At 50.0% G+C, this 22,442-nt stretch overlaps 1 protein-coding gene across 1 annotated transcript in view; it reads right to left on the reverse strand.

The window, feature by feature from the left end:
* Nucleotides 1–16,399: 16,399 nt before the first annotated feature.
* The window catches only part of LOC134984170 (oocyte zinc finger protein XlCOF7.1-like), a 62,071-nt gene continuing 56,028 nt past the window's right edge, over nt 16,400–22,442 (reverse strand). Inside the window, exon 5 of the mRNA XM_063949794.1 lies at nt 16,400–20,572. Coding sequence (XP_063805864.1) covers nt 19,122–20,572 — 1,451 coding nt within the window. The 3' untranslated portion in view covers nt 16,400–19,121. The remainder of the gene's footprint in view (nt 20,573–22,442) is intronic.

Below are 22,442 nucleotides of genomic sequence, written 5' to 3' on the forward strand. Positions count from 1 at the left end.
GGTGTACATGGTATAAACACGGTCTCACCTGCGCCACATCCCGTTAGAACCACTGCCTCAATTAGGTACCTCAGCAGAGCAGTCACTTTAAGTTGGGTTCCGTTGCATAACTTGGTAAATCAAGAGCACATAGGCCCTCATTCCGAGTTGATCGCTCGCTAGCTGCTTTTAGCAGCATTGCACACGCTAGGCCGCCGCCCTCTGGTAGTGTATCTTGGCTTAGCAGAATAGCGAACGAAAGGTTAGCAGAACTGCTCGTAAAAATTTTTGTGCAGTTTCTGAGCAGCTCCAGACCTACTCCTACCTTGCGATCACTGCAGACAGTTTAGTTCCTGCTTTGACATCAAAACACGCCCTGCGTTTGGCCAGCCACTCCCCCGTTTCTCCAGGCACGCCTGCGTTTTTTTAGCACACTCCCGGAAAACGGTCAGTTACCATCCAGAAACACCCACTTCCTGTCAATCACTCACCGATCAACAGAGCGACAGAAAAGCGTCGCTCGCCCTTGTGTAAAACTGCTTAGTTTAGTGTGAAAGTACTTCGCGCGTGCGTACTGCGGCCCATACGCATGCGCAGAAGTGCCGCTTTTTAAACTAATCGCCGCGCTGCGACCGAAAGCAGCTAGCGATCAACTCGGAATGAGGGTCATAATTATATCGGGCGGGTGTCACCAGTGACGAGTTGGTACCTCCAGGAAACCACCCAGCTCCACATAAAGTATGTGTATGAACCTCCACCTATGTGGTGCAACTAGGGATCACTCCCAAATGTCGTTCCAAAATTCATTCTAATTCCCCGCCAGGACAGAGCAGGTAGACCGCTGCTTCCCCTCGAGGCCATTACACTGCACCTCAATCCAGTCATACTGCCCAAGCATCAGGTGTAAGATGGCGGAGGTGGTGGAGACACGGTCATACACTGAGGTGTGTAGTGTGATCAGATATCACACTGTCCCAGCATCAGGTGTAAGATGGCGGGGGTGGAGGAGACAGGGTCACACACTGAGGTGTGTAGTGTGATCAGATGTCAGTCACACTGTCCCAGCATCAGGTGTAAGATGGCGGGGGTGGAGGAGACAGGGTCACACACTGAGGTGTGTAGTGTGATCAGATGTCAGTCACACTGTCCCAGCATCAGGTGTAAGATGGCGGGGGTGGAGGAGACACGGTCATACACTGAGGTGTGTAGTGTGATCAGATGTCAGTCACACTGTCCCAGCATCAGGTGTAAGATGGCGGGGGTGGAGGAGACAGGGTCACACACTGAGGTGTGTAGTGTGATCAGATGTCACACTGTCCCAGCATCAGGTGTAAGATGGCGGGGGTGGAGGAGACAGGGTCACACACTGAGGTGTGTAGTGTGATCAGATATCAGTCACACTGTCCCAGCATCAGGTGTAAGATGGCGGGGGTGGAGGAGACAGGGTCACACACTGAGGTGTGTAGTGTGATCAGATATCAGTCACAGTGTCCCAGCATCAGGTGTAAGATGGCGGGGGTGGAGGAGACAGGGTCACACACTGAGGTGTGTAGTGTGATCAGATATCAGTCACACTGTCCCAGCATCAGGTGTAAGATGGTGGGGGTGGAGGAGACAGGGTCATACACTGAGGTGTGTAGTGTGATCAGATGTCAGTCACACTGTCCCAGCATCAGGTGTAAGATGGCGGGGGTGGAGGAGACAGGGTCACACACTGAGGTGTGTAGTGTGATCAGATATCAGTCACACTGTCCCAGCATCAGGTGTAAGATGGCGGGGGTGGTGGAGACAGGGTCACACACTGAGGTGTGTAGTGTGATCAGATGTCAGTCACACTGTCCCAGCATCAGGTGTAAGATGGCGGGGGTGGAGGAGACAGGGTCACACACTGAGGTGTGTAGTGTGATCAGATATCAGTCATACTGTCCCAGCATCAGGTGTAAGATGGCGGGGGTGGAGGAGACAGGGTCACACACTGAGGTGTGTAGTGTGATCAGATATCAGTCACACTGTCCCAGCATCAGGTGTAAGATGGCGGGGGTGGTGGAGACAGGGTCACACACTGAGGTGTGTAGTGTGATCAGATATCAGTCACACTGTCCCAGCATCAGGTGTAAGATGGCGGGGGTGGAGGAGACAGGGTCACACACTGAGGTGTGTAGTGTGATCAGATGTCACACTGTCCCAGCATCAGGTGTAAGATGGCGGGGGTGGTGGAGACAGGGTCACACACTGAGGTGTGTAGTGTGATCAGATATCAGTCATACTGTCCCAGCATCAGGTGTAAGATGGCGGGGGTGAGGAGACAGGGTCACACACTGAGGTGTGTAGTGTGATCAGATGTCAGTCATACTGTCCCAGCATCAGGTGTAAGATGGCGGGGGTGGAGGAGACAGGGTCACACACTGAGGTGTGTAGTGTGATCAGATGTCAGTCATACTGTCCCAGCATCAGGTGTAAGATGGCGGGGGTGGAGGAGACAGGGTCACACACTGAGGTGTGTAGTGTGATCAGATGTCAGTCACACTGTCCCAGCATCAGGTGTAAGATGGTGGGGGTGGAGGAGACAGGGTCACACACTGAGGTGTGTAGTGTGATCAGATATCAGTCATACTGTCCCAGCATCAGGTGTAAGATGGCGGGGGTGGAGGAGACAGGTCACACACTGAGGTGTGTAGTGTGATCAGATGTCAGTCATACTGTCCCAGCATCAGGTGTAAGATGGCGGGGGTGGAGGAGACAGGGTCACACACTGAGGTGTGTAGTGTGATCAGATATCAGTCATACTGTCCCAGCATCAGGTGTAAGATGGCGGGGGTGGAGGAGACAGGGTCACACACTGAGGTGTGTAGTGTGATCAGATATCAGTCACACTGTCCCAGCATCAGGTGTAAGATGGCGGGGGTGGAGGAGACAGGGTCACACACTGAGGTGTGTAGTGTGATCAGATGTCAGTCACACTGTCCCAGCATCAGGTGTAAGATGGCGGGGGTGGAGGAGACAGGGTCACACACTGAGGTGTGTAGTGTGATCAGATGTCAGTCACACTGTCCCAGCATCAGCTGTAAGATGGCGGGGGTGGAGGAGACAGGGTCACACACTGACGTGTGTAGTGTGATCAGATGTCAGTCACACTGTCCCAGCATCAGGTGTAAGATGGCGGGGGTGGAGGAGACAGGGTCACACACTGAGGTGTGTAGTGTGATCAGATGTGACACTGTCCCAGCATCAGGTGTAAGATGGCGGGGGTGGAGGAGACAGGGTCACACACTGAGGTGTGTAGTGTGATCAGATGTCAGTCATACTGTCCCAGCATCAGGTGTAAGATGGCGGGGGTGGAGGAGACAGGGTCACACACTGAGGTGTGTAGTGTGATCAGATATCAGTCACACTGTCCCAGCATCAGGTGTAAGATGGTGGGGGTGGAGGAGACAGGGTCATACACTGAGGTGTGTAGTGTGATCAGATGTCAGTCACACTGTCCCAGCATCAGGTGTAAGATGGCGGGGGTGGAGGAGACAGGGTCACACACTGAGGTGTGTAGTGTGATCAGATATCAGTCACACTGTCCCAGCATCAGGTGTAAGATGGCGGGGGTGGTGGAGACAGGGTCACACACTGAGGTGTGTAGTGTGATCAGATGTCAGTCACACTGTCCCAGCATCAGGTGTAAGATGGCGGGGGTGGAGGAGACAGGGTCACACACTGAGGTGTGTAGTGTGATCAGATATCAGTCATACTGTCCCAGCATCAGGTGTAAGATGGCGGGGGTGGAGGAGACAGGGTCACACACTGAGGTGTGTAGTGTGATCAGATATCAGTCACACTGTCCCAGCATCAGGTGTAAGATGGCGGGGGTGGTGGAGACAGGGTCACACACTGAGGTGTGTAGTGTGATCAGATATCAGTCACACTGTCCCAGCATCAGGTGTAAGATGGCGGGGGTGGAGGAGACAGGGTCACACACTGAGGTGTGTAGTGTGATCAGATGTCACACTGTCCCAGCATCAGGTGTAAGATGGCGGGGGTGGTGGAGACAGGGTCACACACTGAGGTGTGTAGTGTGATCAGATATCAGTCATACTGTCCCAGCATCAGGTGTAAGATGGCGGGGGTGAGGAGACAGGGTCACACACTGAGGTGTGTAGTGTGATCAGATGTCAGTCATACTGTCCCAGCATCAGGTGTAAGATGGCGGGGGTGGAGGAGACAGGGTCACACACTGAGGTGTGTAGTGTGATCAGATGTCAGTCATACTGTCCCAGCATCAGGTGTAAGATGGCGGGGGTGGAGGAGACAGGGTCACACACTGAGGTGTGTAGTGTGATCAGATATCACACTGTCCCAGCATCAGGTGTAAGATGGCGGGGGTGGAGGAGACAGGGTCATACACTGAGGTGTGTAGTGTGATCAGATGTCAGTCACACTGTCCCAGCATCAGGTGTAAGATGGCGGGGGTGGAGGAGACAGGGTCACACACTGAGGTGTGTAGTGTGATCAGATGTCACACTGTCCCAGCATCAGGTGTAAGATGGCGGGGGTGGTGGAGACAGGGTCACACACTGAGGTGTGTAGTGTGATCAGATGTCAGTCACACTGTCCCAGCATCAGGTGTAAGATGGCGGGGGTGGAGGAGACAGGGTCACACACTGAGGTGTGTAGTGTGATCAGATGTCACACTGTCCCAGCATCAGGTGTAAGATGGCGGGGGTGGAGGAGACAGGGTCACACACTGAGGTGTGTAGTGTGATCAGATATCAGTCACACTGTCCCAGCATCAGGTGTAAGATGGCGGGGGTGGAGGAGACACGGTCATACACTGAGGTGTGTAGTGTGATCAGATATCAGTCACACTGTCCCAGCATCAGGTGTAAGATGGCGGGGGTGGTGGAGACAGGGTCACACACTGAGGTGTGTAGTGTGATCAGATGTCAGTCATACTGTCCCAGCATCAGGTGTAAGATGGCGGGGGTGGTGGAGACAGGGTCACACACTGAGGTGTGTAGTGTGATCAGATATCAGTCACACTGTCCCAGCATCAGGTGTAAGATGGCGGGGGTGGAGGAGACAGGGTCACACACTGAGGTGTGTAGTGTAATCAGATGTCACACTGTCCCAGCATCAGGTGTAAGATGGCGGGGGTGGTGGAGACAGGGTCACACACTGAGGTGTGTAGTGTGATCAGATATCAGTCATACTGTCCCAGCATCAGGTGTAAGATGGCGGGGGTGGAGGAGACAGGGTCACACACTGAGGTGTGTAGTGTGATCAGATATCACACTGTCCCAGCATCAGGTGTAAGATGGCGGGGGTGGAGGAGACAGGGTCACACACTGAGGTGTGTAGTGTGATCAGATATCAGTCACACTGTCCCAGCATCAGGTGTAAGATGGGGGTGGTGGAGACAGGTCACACACTGAGGTGTGTAGTGTGATCAGATATCAGTCACACTGTCCCAGCATCAGGTGTAAGATGGCGGGGGTGGTGGAGACAGGGTCACACACTGAGGTGTGTAGTGTGATCAGATGTCACACTGTCCCAGCATCAGGTGTAAGATGGCGGGGGTGGAGGAGACAGGGTCACACACTGAGGTGTGTAGTGTGATCAGATGTCACACTGTCCCAGCATCAGGTGTAAGATGGCGGGGGTGGAGGAGACAGGGTCACACACTGAGGTGTGTAGTGTGATCAGATGTCACACTGTCCCAGCATCAGGTGTAAGATGGCGGGGGTGGAGGAGACAGGGTCACACACTGAGGTGTGTAGTGTGATCAGATGTCAGTCACACTGTCCCAGCATCAGGTGTAAGATGGCGGGGGTGGTGAGGAGACAGGGTCACACACTGAGGTGTGTAGTGTGATCAGATGTCAGTCACACTGTCCCAGCATCAGGTGTAAGATGGCGGGGGTGGAGGAGACAGGGTCACACACTGAGGTGTGTAGTGTGATCAGATGTCAGTCATACTGTCCCAGCATCAGGTGTAAGATGGCGGGGGTGGAAGAGACAGGGTCACACACTGAGGTGTGTAGTATGATCAGATATCAGTCACACTGTCCCAGCATCAGGTGTAAGATGGCGGGGGTGGTGGAGACAGGTCACACACTGAGGTGTGTAGTGTGATCAGATATCAGTCACACTGTCTCAGCATCAGGTGTAAGATGGCGGGGGTGGAGGAGACAGGGTCACACACTGAGGTGTGTAGTGTGATCAGATGTCAGTCATACTGTCCCAGCATCAGGTGTAAGATGGCGGGGGTGGAGGAGACAGGGTCACACACTGAGGTGTGTAGTGTGATCAGATATCAGTCACACTGTCCCAGCATCAGGTGTAAGATGGCGGGGGTGGAGGAGACAGGGTCACACACTGAGGTGTGTAGTGTGATCAGATGTGACACTGTCCCAGCATCAGGTGTAAGATGGCGGGGGTGGAGGAGACAGGGTCACACACTGAGGTGTGTAGTGTGATCAGATGTCAGTCATACTGTCCCAGCATCAGGTGTAAGATGGCGGGGGTGGAGGAGACAGGGTCACACACTGAGGTGTGTAGTGTGATCAGATATCAGTCATACTGTCCCAGCATCAGGTGTAAGATGGCGGGGGTGGAGGAGACAGGGTCACACACTGAGGTGTGTAGTGTGATCAGATGTCAGTCACACTGTCCCAGCATCAGGTGTAAGATGGCGGGGGTGGTGGAGACAGGGTCACACACTGAGGTGTGTAGTGTGATCAGATGTCACACTGTCCCAGCATCAGGTGTAAGATGGCGGGGGGGGTGAGGAGACAGGGTCACACACTGAGGTGTGTAGTGTGATCAGATGTCACACTGTCCCAGCATCAGGTGTAAGATGGCGGGGGTGGAGGAGACAGGGTCACACACTGAGGTGTGTAGTGTGATCAGATATCAGTCATACTGTCCCAGCATCAGGTGTAAGATGGCGGGGGTGGAGGAGACAGGGTCATACACTGAGGTGTGTAGTGTGATCAGATATCAGTCACACTGTCCCAGCATCAGGTGTAAGATGGCGGGGGTGGAGGAGACAGGGTCACACACTGAGGTGTGTAGTGTGATCAGATGTCAGTCACACTGTCCCAGCATCAGGTGTAAGATGGCGGGGGTGGAGGAGACAGGGTCACACACTGAGGTGTGTAGTGTGATCAGATATCAGTCATACTGTCCCAGCATCAGGTGTAAGATGGCGGGGGTGGAGGAGACAGGGTCACACACTGAGGTGTGTAGTGTGATCAGATGTCAGTCACACTGTCCCAGCATCAGGTGTAAGATGGCGGGGGTGGAGGAGACAGGGTCACACACTGAGGTGTGTAGTGTGATCAGATATCAGTCATACTGTCCCAGCATCAGGTGTAAGATGGCGGGGGTGGAGGAGACAGGGTCACACACTGAGGTGTGTAGTGTGATCAGATATCAGTCACACTGTCCCAGCATCAGGTGTAAGATGGCGGGGGTGGAGGAGACAGGGTCACACACTGAGGTGTGTAGTGTGATCAGATGTCAGTCACACTGTCCCAGCATCAGGTGTAAGATGGCGGGGGTGGAGGAGACAGGGTCACACACTGAGGTGTGTAGTGTGATCAGATGTCAGTCACACTGTCCCAGCATCAGGTGTAAGATGGCGGGGGTGGAGGAGACAGGGTCACACACTGACGTGTGTAGTGTGATCAGATGTCAGTCACACTGTCCCAGCATCAGGTGTAAGATGGCGGGGGTGGAGGAGACAGGGTCACACACTGAGGTGTGTAGTGTGATCAGATGTGACACTGTCCCAGCATCAGGTGTAAGATGGCGGGGGTGGAGGAGACAGGGTCACACACTGAGGTGTGTAGTGTGATCAGATGTCAGTCATACTGTCCCAGCATCAGGTGTAAGATGGCGGGGGTGGAGGAGACAGGGTCACACACTGAGGTGTGTAGTGTGATCAGATATCAGTCATACTGTCCCAGCATCAGGTGTAAGATGGCGGGGGTGGAGGAGACAGGGTCACACACTGAGGTGTGTAGTGTGATCAGATATCAGTCATACTGTCCCAGCATCAGGTGTAAGATGGCGGGGGTGGAGGAGACAGGGTCACACACTGAGGTGTGTAGTGTGATCAGATATCAGTCACACTGTCCCAGCATCAGGTGTAAGATGGCGGGGGTGGAGGAGACAGGGTCACACACTGAGGTGTGTAGTGTGATCAGATGTCACACTGTCCCAGCATCAGGTGTAAGATGGCGGGGGTGGAGGAGACAGGGTCACACACTGAGGTGTGTAGTGTGATCAGATGTCACACTGTCCCAGCATCAGGTGTAAGATGGCGGGGGTGGAGGAGACAGGTCACACACTGAGGTGTGTAGTGTGATCAGATGTCAGTCACACTGTCCCAGCATCAGGTGTAAGATGGCGGGGGTGGAGGAGACAGGGTCACACACTGAGGTGTGTAGTGTGATCAGATGTCAGTCACACTGTCCCAGCATCAGGTGTAAGATGGCGGGGGGGGTGAGGAGACAGGGTCACACACTGAGGTGTGTAGTGTGATCAGATATCAGTCACACTGTCCCAGCATCAGGTGTAAGATGGCGGGGGTGGAGGAGACAGGGTCACACACTGAGGTGTGTAGTGTGATCAGATGTCACACTGTCCCAGCATCAGGTGTAAGATGGCGGGGGTGGAGGAGACAGGGTCACACACTGAGGTGTGTAGTGTGATCAGATGTCAGTCATACTGTCCCAGCATCAGGTGTAAGATGGCGGGGGTGGAGGAGACAGGGTCACACACTGAGGTGTGTAGTGTGATCAGATATCAGTCATACTGTCCCAGCATCAGGTGTAAGATGGCGGGGGTGGAGGAGACAGGGTCACACACTGAGGTGTGTAGTGTGATCAGATGTCAGTCACACTGTCCCAGCATCAGGTGTAAGATGGCGGGGGTGGAGGAGACAGGGTCACACACTGAGGTGTGTAGTGTGATCAGATGTCACACTGTCCCAGCATCAGGTGTAAGATGGCGGGGGGGGTGAGGAGACAGGGTCACACACTGAGGTGTGTAGTGTGATCAGATGTCACACTGTCCCAGCATCAGGTGTAAGATGGCGGGGGTGGAGGAGACAGGGTCACACACTGAGGTGTGTAGTGTGATCAGATATCAGTCATACTGTCCCAGCATCAGGTGTAAGATGGCGGGGGTGGAGGAGACAGGTCACACACTGAGGTGTGTAGTGTGATCAGATGTCAGTCATACTGTCCCAGCATCAGGTGTAAGATGGCGGGGGTGGAGGAGACAGGGTCACACACTGAGGTGTGTAGTGTGATCAGATATCAGTCATACTGTCCCAGCATCAGGTGTAAGATGGCGGGGGTGGAGGAGACAGGGTCACACACTGAGGTGTGTAGTGTGATCAGATATCAGTCACACTGTCCCAGCATCAGGTGTAAGATGGCGGGGGTGGAGGAGACAGGGTCACACACTGAGGTGTGTAGTGTGATCAGATGTCAGTCACACTGTCCCAGCATCAGGTGTAAGATGGCGGGGGTGGAGGAGACAGGGTCACACACTGAGGTGTGTAGTGTGATCAGATGTCAGTCACACTGTCCCAGCATCAGCTGTAAGATGGCGGGGGTGGAGGAGACAGGGTCACACACTGACGTGTGTAGTGTGATCAGATGTCAGTCACACTGTCCCAGCATCAGGTGTAAGATGGCGGGGGTGGAGGAGACAGGGTCACACACTGAGGTGTGTAGTGTGATCAGATGTGACACTGTCCCAGCATCAGGTGTAAGATGGCGGGGGTGGAGGAGACAGGGTCACACACTGAGGTGTGTAGTGTGATCAGATGTCAGTCATACTGTCCCAGCATCAGGTGTAAGATGGCGGGGGTGGAGGAGACAGGGTCACACACTGAGGTGTGTAGTGTGATCACATCAGTCACACTGTCCCAGCATCAGGTGTAAGATGGCGGGGGTGGAGGAGACAGGGTCACACACTGAGGTGTGTAGTGTGATCAGATATCAGTCACACTGTCCCAGCATCAGGTGTAAGATGGCGGGGGTGGAGGAGACAGGGTCACACACTGAGGTGTGTAGTGTGATCAGATGTCAGTCACACTGTCCCAGCATCAGGTGTAAGATGGCGGGGGTGGAGGAGACAGGGTCACACACTGAGGTGTGTAGTGTGATCAGATATCAGTCATACTGTCCCAGCATCAGGTGTAAGATGGCGGGGGTGGAGGAGACAGGGTCACACACTGAGGTGTGTAGTGTGATCAGATATCAGTCATACTGTCCCAGCATCAGGTGTAAGATGGCGGGGGTGGAGGAGACAGGGTCACACACTGAGGTGTGTAGTGTGATCAGATATCAGTCACACTGTCCCAGCATCAGGTGTAAGATGGCGGGGGTGGAGGAGACAGGGTCACACACTGAGGTGTGTAGTGTGATCAGATGTCAGTCATACTGTCCCAGCATCAGGTGTAAGATGGCGGGGGTGGAGGAGACAGGGTCACACACTGAGGTGTGTAGTGTGATCAGATGTCAGTCACACTGTCCCAGCATCAGGTGTAAGATGGCGGGGGTGGAGGAGACAGGTCACACACTGAGGTGTGTAGTGTGATCAGATATCAGTCATACTGTCCCAGCATCAGGTGTAAGATGGCGGGGGTGGAGGAGACAGGGTCACACACTGAGGTGTGTAGTGTGATCAGATGTCAGTCACACTGTCCCAGCATCAGGTGTAAGATGGCGGGGGTGGAGGAGACAGGGTCACACACTGAGGTGTGTAGTGTGATCAGATGTCAGTCATACTGTCCCAGCATCAGGTGTAAGATGGCGGGGGTGGAGGAGACAGGTCACACACTGAGGTGTGTAGTGTGATCAGATGTCAGTCACACTGTCCCAGCATCAGGTGTAAGATGGTGGGGGTGGAGGAGACAGGTCACACACTGAGGTGTGTAGTGTGATCAGATGTCAGTCACACTGTCCCAGCATCAGGTGTAAGATGGCGGGGGTGGAGGAGACAGGGTCACACACTGAGGTGTGTAGTGTGATCAGATATCAGTCATACTGCCCAAGCATCAGGTGTAAGATGGCGGAGGTGGTGGAGACACGGTCATACACTGAGGTGTGTAGTGTGATCAGATATCACACTGTCCCAGCATCAGGTGTAAGATGGCGGGGGTGGAGGAGACAGGGTCACACACTGAGGTGTGTAGTGTGATCAGATGTCACACTGTCCCAGCATCAGGTGTAAGATGGCGGGGGTGGAGGAGACAGGTCACACACTGAGGTGTGTAGTGTGATCAGATGTCAGTCACACTGTCCCAGCATCAGGTGTAAGATGGCGGGGGTGGAGGAGACAGGGTCACACACTGAGGTGTGTAGTGTGATCAGATGTCAGTCACACTGTCCCAGCATCAGGTGTAAGATGGCGGGGGGGGTGAGGAGACAGGGTCACACACTGAGGTGTGTAGTGTGATCAGATATCAGTCACACTGTCCCAGCATCAGGTGTAAGATGGCGGGGGTGGAGGAGACAGGGTCACACACTGAGGTGTGTAGTGTGATCAGATGTCACACTGTCCCAGCATCAGGTGTAAGATGGCGGGGGTGGAGGAGACAGGGTCACACACTGAGGTGTGTAGTGTGATCAGATGTCACACTGTCCCAGCATCAGGTGTAAGATGGCGGGGGTGGAGGAGACAGGTCACACACTGAGGTGTGTAGTGTGATCAGATGTCAGTCACACTGTCCCAGCATCAGGTGTAAGATGGCGGGGGTGGAGGAGACAGGGTCACACACTGAGGTGTGTAGTGTGATCAGATGTCAGTCACACTGTCCCAGCATCAGGTGTAAGATGGCGGGGGTGGAGGAGACAGGGTCACACACTGAGGTGTGTAGTGTGATCAGATATCAGTCATACTGTCCCAGCATCAGGTGTAAGATGGCGGGGGTGGAGGAGACAGGGTCACACACTGAGGTGTGTAGTGTGATCAGATGTCAGTCACACTGTCCCAGCATCAGGTGTAAGATGGCGGGGGTGGAGGAGACAGGGTCACACACTGAGGTGTGTAGTGTGATCAGATGTCAGTCATACTGTCCCAGCATCAGGTGTAAGATGGCGGGGGTGGAGGAGACAGGTCACACACTGAGGTGTGTAGTGTGATCAGATGTCAGTCACACTGTCCCAGCATCAGGTGTAAGATGGTGGGGGTGGAGGAGACAGGGTCATACACTGAGGTGTGTAGTGTGATCAGATGTCAGTCACACTGTCCCAGCATCAGGTGTAAGATGGCGGGGGTGGAGGAGACAGGGTCACACACTGAGGTGTGTAGTGTGATCAGATGTCAGTCACACTGTCCCAGCATCAGGTGTAAGATGGCGGGGGTGGAGGAGACAGGGTCACACACTGAGGTGTGTAGTGTGATCAGATATCAGTCATACTGTCCCAGCATCAGGTGTAAGATGGCGGGGGTGGAGGAGACAGGGTCACACACTGAGGTGTGTAGTGTGATCAGATATCAGTCACACTGTCCCAGCATCAGGTGTAAGATGGCGGGGGTGGTGGAGACAGGGTCACACACTGAGGTGTGTAGTGTGATCAGATGTCAGTCATACTGTCCCAGCATCAGGTGTAAGACGGCGGGGTGGTGGAGACACGGTCATACACTGAGGTGCGTAGTGTGATCAGATTCCTGCATCTAAAGGGCGCATCAGCAGCTGGAATTCATAGCCAGCTTGCCGAGGTGTACGGCGATAGCGTCATGCCACTGAAACAGGTTTGGTGCGCTGCCTTTGATAACGGGCAGGACAGACGTTCAAGATGAGCAGCGATCGGGTCGGCCAAGCACGTGCACCACAGATGACAATTTATGCCGCATTGAAGGCCTGATTCAGGAGGACTGACACATTTGAGTTAGTGATTTTACTGATGAACTGAACATCTCAGTGGGTGCTGTGCACATCATCCTTCATGAGCTCTTGACCTGATTTTGTCTATGCTTAGAGAAATATGGGGACGATGTGGTAAAATAATCTTTACTAAGGGCCCCCCATTCATACCTGATTGTAGATGTGCCCCTCCCCCCCCCCCCCCCCCCACGGCGGCAATGGATTCATACCCGCCAAGTAGCTCCCTACTTATGCTGGCGTGCGGCTACCCACCGCGTTCTGGGTCGCAGCGGCTGCGTGTGACGTCACACACAGCCGCCGCGGTCCGGACACGCCTGCAACCGCCTCTGCCTGTCAGTCAGGCAGAGGCGATCGCAGCCCCGAGATGCTTTCGCATCTCACGGGGTGCACAGGTGCACTCCAGCAAGGGCTTCAGGAAGCGATCGCTATTGTACCAGCGATCAGGTCTGAATTAGGCCCTAAGACCATACTATTGATTATACGTATATGTACAAGTTGAATACATTTACACAATGAGAGGTCTTGTTACTTTATTTATTGAACCACCCTTGTATATATGGGTCTGGGACTCAGGGTCGACAGTGTCTAGGTGTAATCTTTCGCGACACTGCTGTCATCACGGGGTTAATGGGAGCCTCTCAGATTAAGCAGATCTATTTCACCCAGGCTCAGCATTCAGATTTATATACCAGCGTACGGGATGCCGGCAGTCAGAATATCGACCAAAGCATCCCGATGTTGAGATTCCCAACGGGAAGGTAAGTATACTTACCTTCCCCCAATGGACCCCTAAACCTCCCTTCTAGCAGCCTAAACCTAAACCCCCCTCCCCCCCTTCCCACAGCCTAACCCTCCACCTTGCAGCCTAAACCTAAGTCCTACCCTCACCACCACCATCCCTGCAGCTTTCTCCTGCAGATTGACACACGCTTGGGATTCCCTAAGCGGATCCCCAGTATTCAACCATTTGGTGGGTGATTTTCATGTGGGTACAAAAGGTGTTCATTCCCATAATAAATACTATTTAACTGAAGCTTCATTGTACAACCACAAACATTAAAATAAATGATAAAACAACTTGGTTCTTGCATTCAGTGAGATGAAGAAAGTGCTGGTGCAGTGCAATTTACCCTCAACACGTTTCGTCTCTTAAGCCTCCAGCTAGAGGCTGGACTTCATCAGGAGGTTTTTATATATATATGTATAGTGCATGGATCGAAATACAGTATGCTGGATTCTCAAGGAGACGGTAAGTTTGCCAAGAGACATTATAGATAGAGAAGTGCAGAGGACCTAGAACTAAGCCTTGTGGTCTCCATCTGTTAGAGGAAGTGGAGAGGTGGTGGATCCAGAGAAACGAACACTGAAAGAGCGATGAGATGAGTAGGATGAGTACCAGGATAGTGTCCTGCAGACCTAAGGATTGTTATGTTTGTATGTATGAGGGTAGAGTGGTCACAGGCCTGATTCAGAGGTGGACTGTATGCTAATGCCCTGGCCGATGGTCTTCCTACTGAGATGCCCCACCCATGGTGTTACTCCATCCTTGTGCATATTAAGACATACCATTGGCCGCACCAGCCCTATTGTGGTGCAGATTCTTCATCTGAACATGGCCACGTGTGTCTTGAGACGCAGTCGCCGGTCGCCACCTCCGTTACCACCCAGAAATGTACACCGAAGCCCCATCACTCTGCGTGCAATTTTGTTATGCGTCGTAAAGCGGTAACCATTGGTTTGCGTCTGGAGCGTGACCGATATGCGTGTGCAGACTGGAAACATTGGCAACGACACTTGGTGCAGGGCTGAATGAGTGCCGCAGTGGAGTGACGTACCTATAATAGGCATGTATTAAGTGAGCATACTTGGGGAAAGCCAAATCATGAATAATAAAAAAAGAATAAATAACATTTATATATAAATATAAAACAGTGCAGACTATGTCGCAGTTGGATGCAGGATCTGGATCAGGAGGCCAGAAGGTGCACACCTATACTCAGACCTAATAGCCCACAAAGGAACGTAGCTGTTCCCACAGTGTGGTCCTATTCGTTCTACGGAGAGTGTGCCCGCTTGTGAACTCACTAGTGGGCAGGGCCTGGAAAAGGACATGTCACATCTTAGGGTTATTGGGCTTATTTGCAAAGTACCTGGGATGTCTACGTGGATAGAGGAGTACCTTTCCCATCGGATCAGGCAAGTAATACATATATTATCAGGGGTGTGTGGAGGAGTCTTTATTTAATCAAATATTGTTTCTACAATGTGTGTTGTCCTGTTCTTATTTTAATATTTTTGTTTTACAGGTGTACTAGAGGCACCAGTGGGCCTTGATACCCAGGCATTCTGTCACTTGTGGTTCTCCATATACCGTTATTTCCTGTCAGCCTTGCAGGGATCAGTAGCTCACCTCTAACACAAATACTATTACCTTTGTACCCAAAGCACTGGTGGGTACGAGAAGAACCCTACTGCTATTGGCACTAGAGCAGGTTGGACCCACGAGGGGATGCCAGCATTTGTCTTTGTTGGGCCTTACTTCCCTGGGGAAACCAACCCTGGTGCCCACTGACCTGGTAGTGGTGGAATCAGGGTGAAGTGACTTCACACTGTGCATCTTCCTTATATGGTCCTACCTGGTGAAGCCTAGGGCTGGTAAATGTAAAATTGTGGGACTCCTGTGCTCTTTGGCCCCCAGTATGTCCAATACAAGCCCAGGCCCAAATGCTAGTGATAGTTTCACAACCGTGAAACCCATAAGACAGCTATCTCAGTACGTCTAAATAGCCACCACCCAGTACATTTCCAATACACTTCTGCAACCGTGTATCTTAATTGGTTCTGCGATTCCATACAAAATCAATCAGGATGCATGCAAGGTGTGACTTAGCTGCATGTGCAGTTAAGACAGAAAATCAGCACTATGGTCCAAAACATCTGTGCGGATCTCTAACCATTGACATTGGAAGGGCTTTGTAAGTCTTAACTATGGCTCAATCAGTTTACACTGTTTGGAGATCTTTACGTTGTGTTTTATGCGAAGTACGTGAAATTTCTATATCCTGTTGCACCAAATTCCGCCACATCTCTGGAATACATTCGTTTATTAGAGTATACTACTGAGCATTATATCCACTGCTCTAGTCAAGGACACCTTAAAAGGGCAGCACACGTAGGAAACATTGGTGAAAAGGACAGTCGAGAGGCTCCACCACTGTGGTATAAGCAGCTGAACAACCGAGTCACTTGAAAGTGAGATCACTGAGAAGCTTCCTGAGAAACTCTGGGTATACATGGCTGAAATCCCGGACCTCCTTGTCGCTGGTCTTCGGAGTGGCAGATTCTGTAGATGTGCTCTGTCCTTTGCATGTAATGATTTAACTGGATTCCTGACCATGTTACCATTGTGAAACCTGGCTCACCTTAACATAAACATCAATGTGCCCTTAGCTACCCGTAGAAGCTACAGAGCTATTGGATCACAACAGAGGAATTGAGAGATTAGTGGAAAAACAGAAACGTCTGACAATAGGAAACAAACTTTGTTTATTGCAGAGCACATGGACATTAAAGTAGATCATTAACTCTGCCCAACACACTCCCGAAATTCACCCAGCTCCCCTTCACACTCAGCTGAAATAACAATCCTACTTTTTACAACACAGGACAATAACTACATAAAGGTTCACAAAGGGTAAATGTAAATGCAGAAAAATGTAGCAGAACTCTTATCGGGGAGAGTTGGAAGTAGACTACCTTAATCCCAGACGTGGCAGTCCTCATCTATTGCAGAAGTGCAGCAAGAAATCCATATGCGGGACCTCAAGTCATCAACTGTGACTTCTACGAACATCGTGTGACCATATTAACGTTTGTTTTTTATTTTTTCAAAATTCTGAATTTCAGAATGTATTCATTATATATGAGAAGCAGAAGCCTACAGAGAACTAGCCTGGAAGTATAAAGTTGAAGGAGTCAAACCAAAATATGACCAAGAAGCGGATAACGTGCCAATCAATACAAGGACTATATGGATTCCAAAGACTGAGGTAGAGAGAATGGCATATGAAGACAATGGCCCTCATTCCGAGTTGTTCGCTCGTTGTTATTTTTTTTCGCCGCGGAGCGATTAGTCGCAAACTGCACATGCGCAATGTTCGCAGTGCGCCTGCGCCAAGTAAATTAGCACAAAAGTTTGGTATTTTACTCACGGCCTAACGAGGATTTTTCATCGTTCTGGTGATCGTAGTGTGATTGGCAGGAAGTGGGTGTTTCTGGGCGGAAACTGGACGTTTTCTGGGAGTGTGCGAAAAAACGCTGGCGTTTCTGGTAAAAACGCGGGAGTGTCTGAAGAAACGGGGGAGTGTCTGGGCGAACGCTGGGTGTGTTTGTGACGTCAAACCAGGAACGAAACTGACTGAACTGATCGCAGTGTAGGAGTAAGTCTGGAGCTACTCAGAAACTGCTAAGAATTTTCTGTTTGCAATTCTGCTAATCTTTCGTTCGCAATTCTGCTATGCTAAGATACACTCCCAGTAGGCGGCGGCTTAGCGTGTGCAATGCTGCTAGAAGCAGCTAGCGAGTGAACAACTCGGAATGAGGGCCCATGTTCCTGTAGACTGTGGTTGGTGACAAACTGAGGGGATGTCGAGTTTAAGGAACACAACAAAGGACATAACGACATCCCAACTCCAATTCTGCTGCTCTGAAGTTCTGATTTCATATCTGTTATTGGCTGGGACAAACATCTATCAACTGGATATTTGAAAGCAATAAATAAATCTTTCAACCATTGTAATATATAATCAGATTTTTGAAACACAAAGAATTCAGATAGCATGCATGAGAAATCCGTGGTAACCGACATCGATATAAGACTAAGACCTGCTGCTGCAATAATACTTATTGGGGCTCGTGTAGCATTGGAAAAGTGCATGAACATTACTTCAAATACTTGTGCATGGAAAAGATGTGTATGATCAGACATGTACACACCAGTATACTTCTCGTGTTGTGCCCGCTTCTGTGTATGTAGCATATCTGACTGTCTTACTAAAAGTCAACATCATCAGAGACTTCTCTCGCTTGCCCTATTCTCGACACAAAAGTATTTTAACTTGTATCTAAATCTGAGTAAGACGTCCTTCCTGAACTCTGCCTACGTTAGAAAACACCCACCTTCGTCACACCCACCTTCTGCCTCTCCGTCACAAGAGTAGATGCATATGGCGAAATGCGTAGGTTCTGCATAGGCTGGATTTGTATGCACCACATTTTTAAGCATGCAAAGCACGAAAGGACGCAAGAAACACTCGGCAAACAGCCACGTATTCAATTCTGCATTATCTCCATGGTCTCATTATTAGAGCTAACATTGGTGGTCATTCCGAGTTGTTCGCTCGGTAATTTTCTTCGCATCGCAGCGATTTTCTGCTAACTGCGCATGCGCAATGTTCGCACTGCGACTGCGCCAAGTAAATTTGCTATGCAGTTAGGTATTTTACTCAATGCATTACGAGTTTTTTTCTTCGTTCTGGTGATCGTAATGTGATTGACAGGAAGTGGGTGTTTCTGGGCGGAAACAGGCCGTTTTATGGGAGTGTTTGAAAAAACGCTACCATTTCTGGGAAAAACGCGGGAGTGGCTGGAGAAACGGGGGAGTGTCTGGGCGAACGCTGGGTGTGTTTGTGACGTCAAACCAGGAACGACAAGCACTGAACTGATCGCACTGGAAGAGTAAGTCTCGAGCTACTCAGAAACTGCACAGAGAAGTCTTTCGCAATATTGCGAATCTTTCGTTCGCAATTTTGATAAGCTAAGATTCACTCCCAGTAGGCGGCGGCTTAGTGTGTGCAAAGCTGCTAAAAGCAGCTTGCGAGCGAACAACTCGGAATGAGGGCCATTGTGTTAAATGGTCAGAGTGTCAAAACTGTCAGATAATAAAATTTTCATGGGTTCAACAACTTTTAAGTACCTCCATAAAAACAGGCTAGTGTGCGATTGCGCAAGTTTATGTTTTTACTAAGCTTTACAAATCTACAAAATTGATCCTGATGTTTAGACCACATGGGCCCATTTTTCATCCTAAACACAGGTTTAAGCCAGTAGGAAAACATTTCCTTTGTTACATTTTCAACATTGAACATTTTTAGTAAATTAAAATCTAGGAACTTCTGAAAATTAAACTTGGTTATGTAGAACAATCGAACAGATCAGGTCTAGCGCACCACAACATGAATCTTCCATCATTTCTGATTGAGTTCCGCCGGATGGTGCATCAGCAGATGCTTCTTAAGAAGAGCTCGGACAGTAAAACGTTTACTGCACACATGGCATCCAAATGGACGGTCTCCCGTGTGCTTCCTTTCGTGCATCTCTAACTCCGACTTCATGAAAAAACATTTCCCACATGTTGAACAAATCAATGGTAAGGAGTGAGTTTTCTGATGCTTAGCGAGTGAAGTCTCACTATAGAAACAGTCTCCACACACTTTGCAAACGCAGAGCTTTAAGTCGGTGTGAATTACCTGATGTTTAACAAGGAAGGACATCTCTGTGAAACTTTTCCCACATAGGTTACATATGAACAGTTTATCTACAGTATGAATAACTTGATGTCGAGCAAGGTCCAAGTTACTCGAGAACCCCTTGTGACAACTTGGACAGTTGTACAAGATCTCCATTGTGTTTGCTCGTTGATGGACTGTGTATACTGATGATTTTTTTCCAGCCTTTTTGCCATTCCGTTTTTTTAGGTGTTTCTGGTTCCCAACAGCTGTTTCCACATGTCCTACAACAGTTAACTTTAATGCTGGCTCTGACGTAATAACCTCGTTGTTTTTGCGCTTTCCTCCTTCACGTGAGACAGATTCCTTAGCAACATCAGTAGAAGGACTTGGTCTCTGATTTGTGGTTGGACAAATCTCAGTGTCAGTGAGCTCCTCTTCTTCATCAGAGATGGGTTCCTCCTTAATACGAGTAACTGTGTACTGTGAATTATCTTTAGTATAAATGTCACGGTCTGTGAGGGTTCCTCCATCACATGAGACTGGTTCTTCCTTAAAATGAGTAGGTGTATCCTGTGTATGATCTGTAGGTGTATAATTATCACTATCTAGGATGTTTCCTTCATCACATGAGACTGGTTCCTCCTTAATACGAGTAGCTGTATACTGTGTATAATCTGTGGGTGTATAAATGTCACTGTCTATGAGGGTTCCTCCATCAGAGGAGACTGGTTCCTCCTTAATATGAGTAGCTGTATACTGTATATGATCTGTGGGTGTATAAATGTCACTGTCTGTGAGGTGTCCACCATCAGAGGAGACTGGTTCCTTCTTAATATGAGTAGATGTACACTGTGTATGATCTGTGGGTATATAAATGTCACTGTCTGTGAGGTGTCCACCATCAGAGGAGACTGGTTCCTTCTTAATATGAGTAGATGTACACTGTGTATGATCTGTGGGTGTATAAATGTCAGTGTCTGTGAGGGTTCCTCCATCACATGAGACTGGTTCCTCCTTAATATGAGTAGATGTACACTGTGTATGATCTGTAGGTGTATAGACGTCAGTGTGTGTAAAATCCTCATATGTAGTTTGTTCTTTATTGATGTTTTTCGGTAAACGATCTACAGTCGCTACTGGTTTATCGTGGTGGACACTTCCTAGAGATTTTTTGCAAATGGATCCATCTGTTGAAAACAAAAAATTTGCAATTAAATTATTATTATATGTATGAAGCTTATTTTAGTTGTACATTTTCCAAAACTATTTACACTGCAATTATTTTGAATTGTTCAGGAAAGGACATTCTTTTTAGCAAATGAACATATGGGGCAGCAGAGAATTAAATGTATATCAGTACAAAATACTGGGGCAGGGACAGCATGATTCCACATGAGGTTAATGTGGTACGGCAGGCTTTTGCAGGATTGGAACTGCAGCAACAGGTCTGATGGAATCCAGTCCCGGTTTTCACCAAGTCAGTGATTAACCACAGCTGGGCTAATCACTTCACCTTGTTAGCGGTCTTTAAAAATGTGTTTTGTTCAGTAGGTCATTGCTCCTGATGCCAGTAAGTGGCCAGGCAAAATGTGGGAGTCTGGGGTTACTTTAGGAGCCATTTGGAATATGCACTGTTTTTGATTACCTGAACTTGGAATGTTATACTGCTGTTTTAAGAACTGCCTGTAAACCTGACCTGCAAAACCTATATGTGAAGCGGTTTCCTGCTGGAGGTGGAAATAAAGCTTGTTGGGAGTATACTCTGCCTAGGTGATTCCTGTCACATTTGGTACCTGAACATGGACACAATTGCTGGATGATAATCGCAGCAAACCCTAAAAGGATCCACCCACTGCGGCAGTAGGACGCATTGCTACCCAATGCACATTGGCTTGAGTTTGAATCTTTAAACAGCAGCGGATACGTGTGTGTGTGTGTGTGTGTGTGTGTGTGTGTCTTCTTGCAAGCTGTGACACTATAAAGTGGTTATTAATTCCTGTGTATGGGTCAGGAACCCAGGGAATGGTATGCAGTGTTAAGGGTAACCAGCTGAGGTAGTGTACTGGGAAACTGACTTACCCTAGCTATTTAATTAAGACTGCTAAATTTGTATATGAAAAGCGGGGAAATATGGAGGAAGTTTTGAAGATGTTTGCGGAATTGGATACAGGCCAGCAAACCCAAATACAATTGTTGCATGCTGAATTAATGGAGATGTGGAAAGGTGGGCAGGAGCCTGAAGTGTTACAAAATCTCACACCCTCAGATGAGACTGAGGCACTTTTAAATGCACTGCGTGCAGCAGTGGCCGGAGGAGGAATGGCTTCCAGGTTAGCTCCCTGTCTCACAGGGGAATCACAGTGAGCCTATACTGACCTGATGGTAGCGGAAGTTAGCCCATACCCTCACTTGAAGGAGGCCTTACTCAGCAGAGTTGGGGTGACGGCCTCTAGTAAAGCCTAGGGGTTTCATAATTGGTGGCTGAACCTGAGCCTCTAAGAGTTCAGCTAGCCAGACTGAGTAAAGCGTGGCTACAGCTAGAGAAACATACGGCTCCACATGTAGTAGAGATTGTTGCTTTGGGCCATGCTATACAGGTATTAGACTGTGGGGTAAAACACTGGGCCCTGCAGGCTGACCCCCAGACATTTGAGGAGTTAGCAGTGGTTATTGAGATGTACCTGATCCTGGGAATACGGAATAACGCCAAGCAAGGGTTACAGCCAGTACCGAATGTTAAATCTCTTTCTGCAAGGTACACTGGGCTCCACAAGGATAGACATTGAGGTTTAGAGTATGATCTTGATCCGATGCACCAACAGGCTCAAAGCTTTGACTGTTCCCAGAATGCACAGCGCTGCCTCCTCTATCACCCCGCCTCCCTGCACAGGAGCTCAGTTTTGTAGTTGGTGCTGCAGATAGCAGGCACATAACAGAGGGGCTGCTCCAGGCAGCCCTGAGAAAAGTTTTTTATGAGGTAAAAAGTGAAGACTACAAGGGCAGCAGCGGTGGTAAATGTCTTGTGACATTCTCTGCTGCAGCTCCGGCTCTCCCCAG

The sequence above is a fragment of the Pseudophryne corroboree genome (genome assembly GCF_028390025.1).
Source record: "Pseudophryne corroboree isolate aPseCor3 chromosome 3 unlocalized genomic scaffold, aPseCor3.hap2 SUPER_3_unloc_4, whole genome shotgun sequence".
Classification (NCBI taxonomy): domain Eukaryota; kingdom Metazoa; phylum Chordata; class Amphibia; order Anura; family Myobatrachidae; genus Pseudophryne; species Pseudophryne corroboree.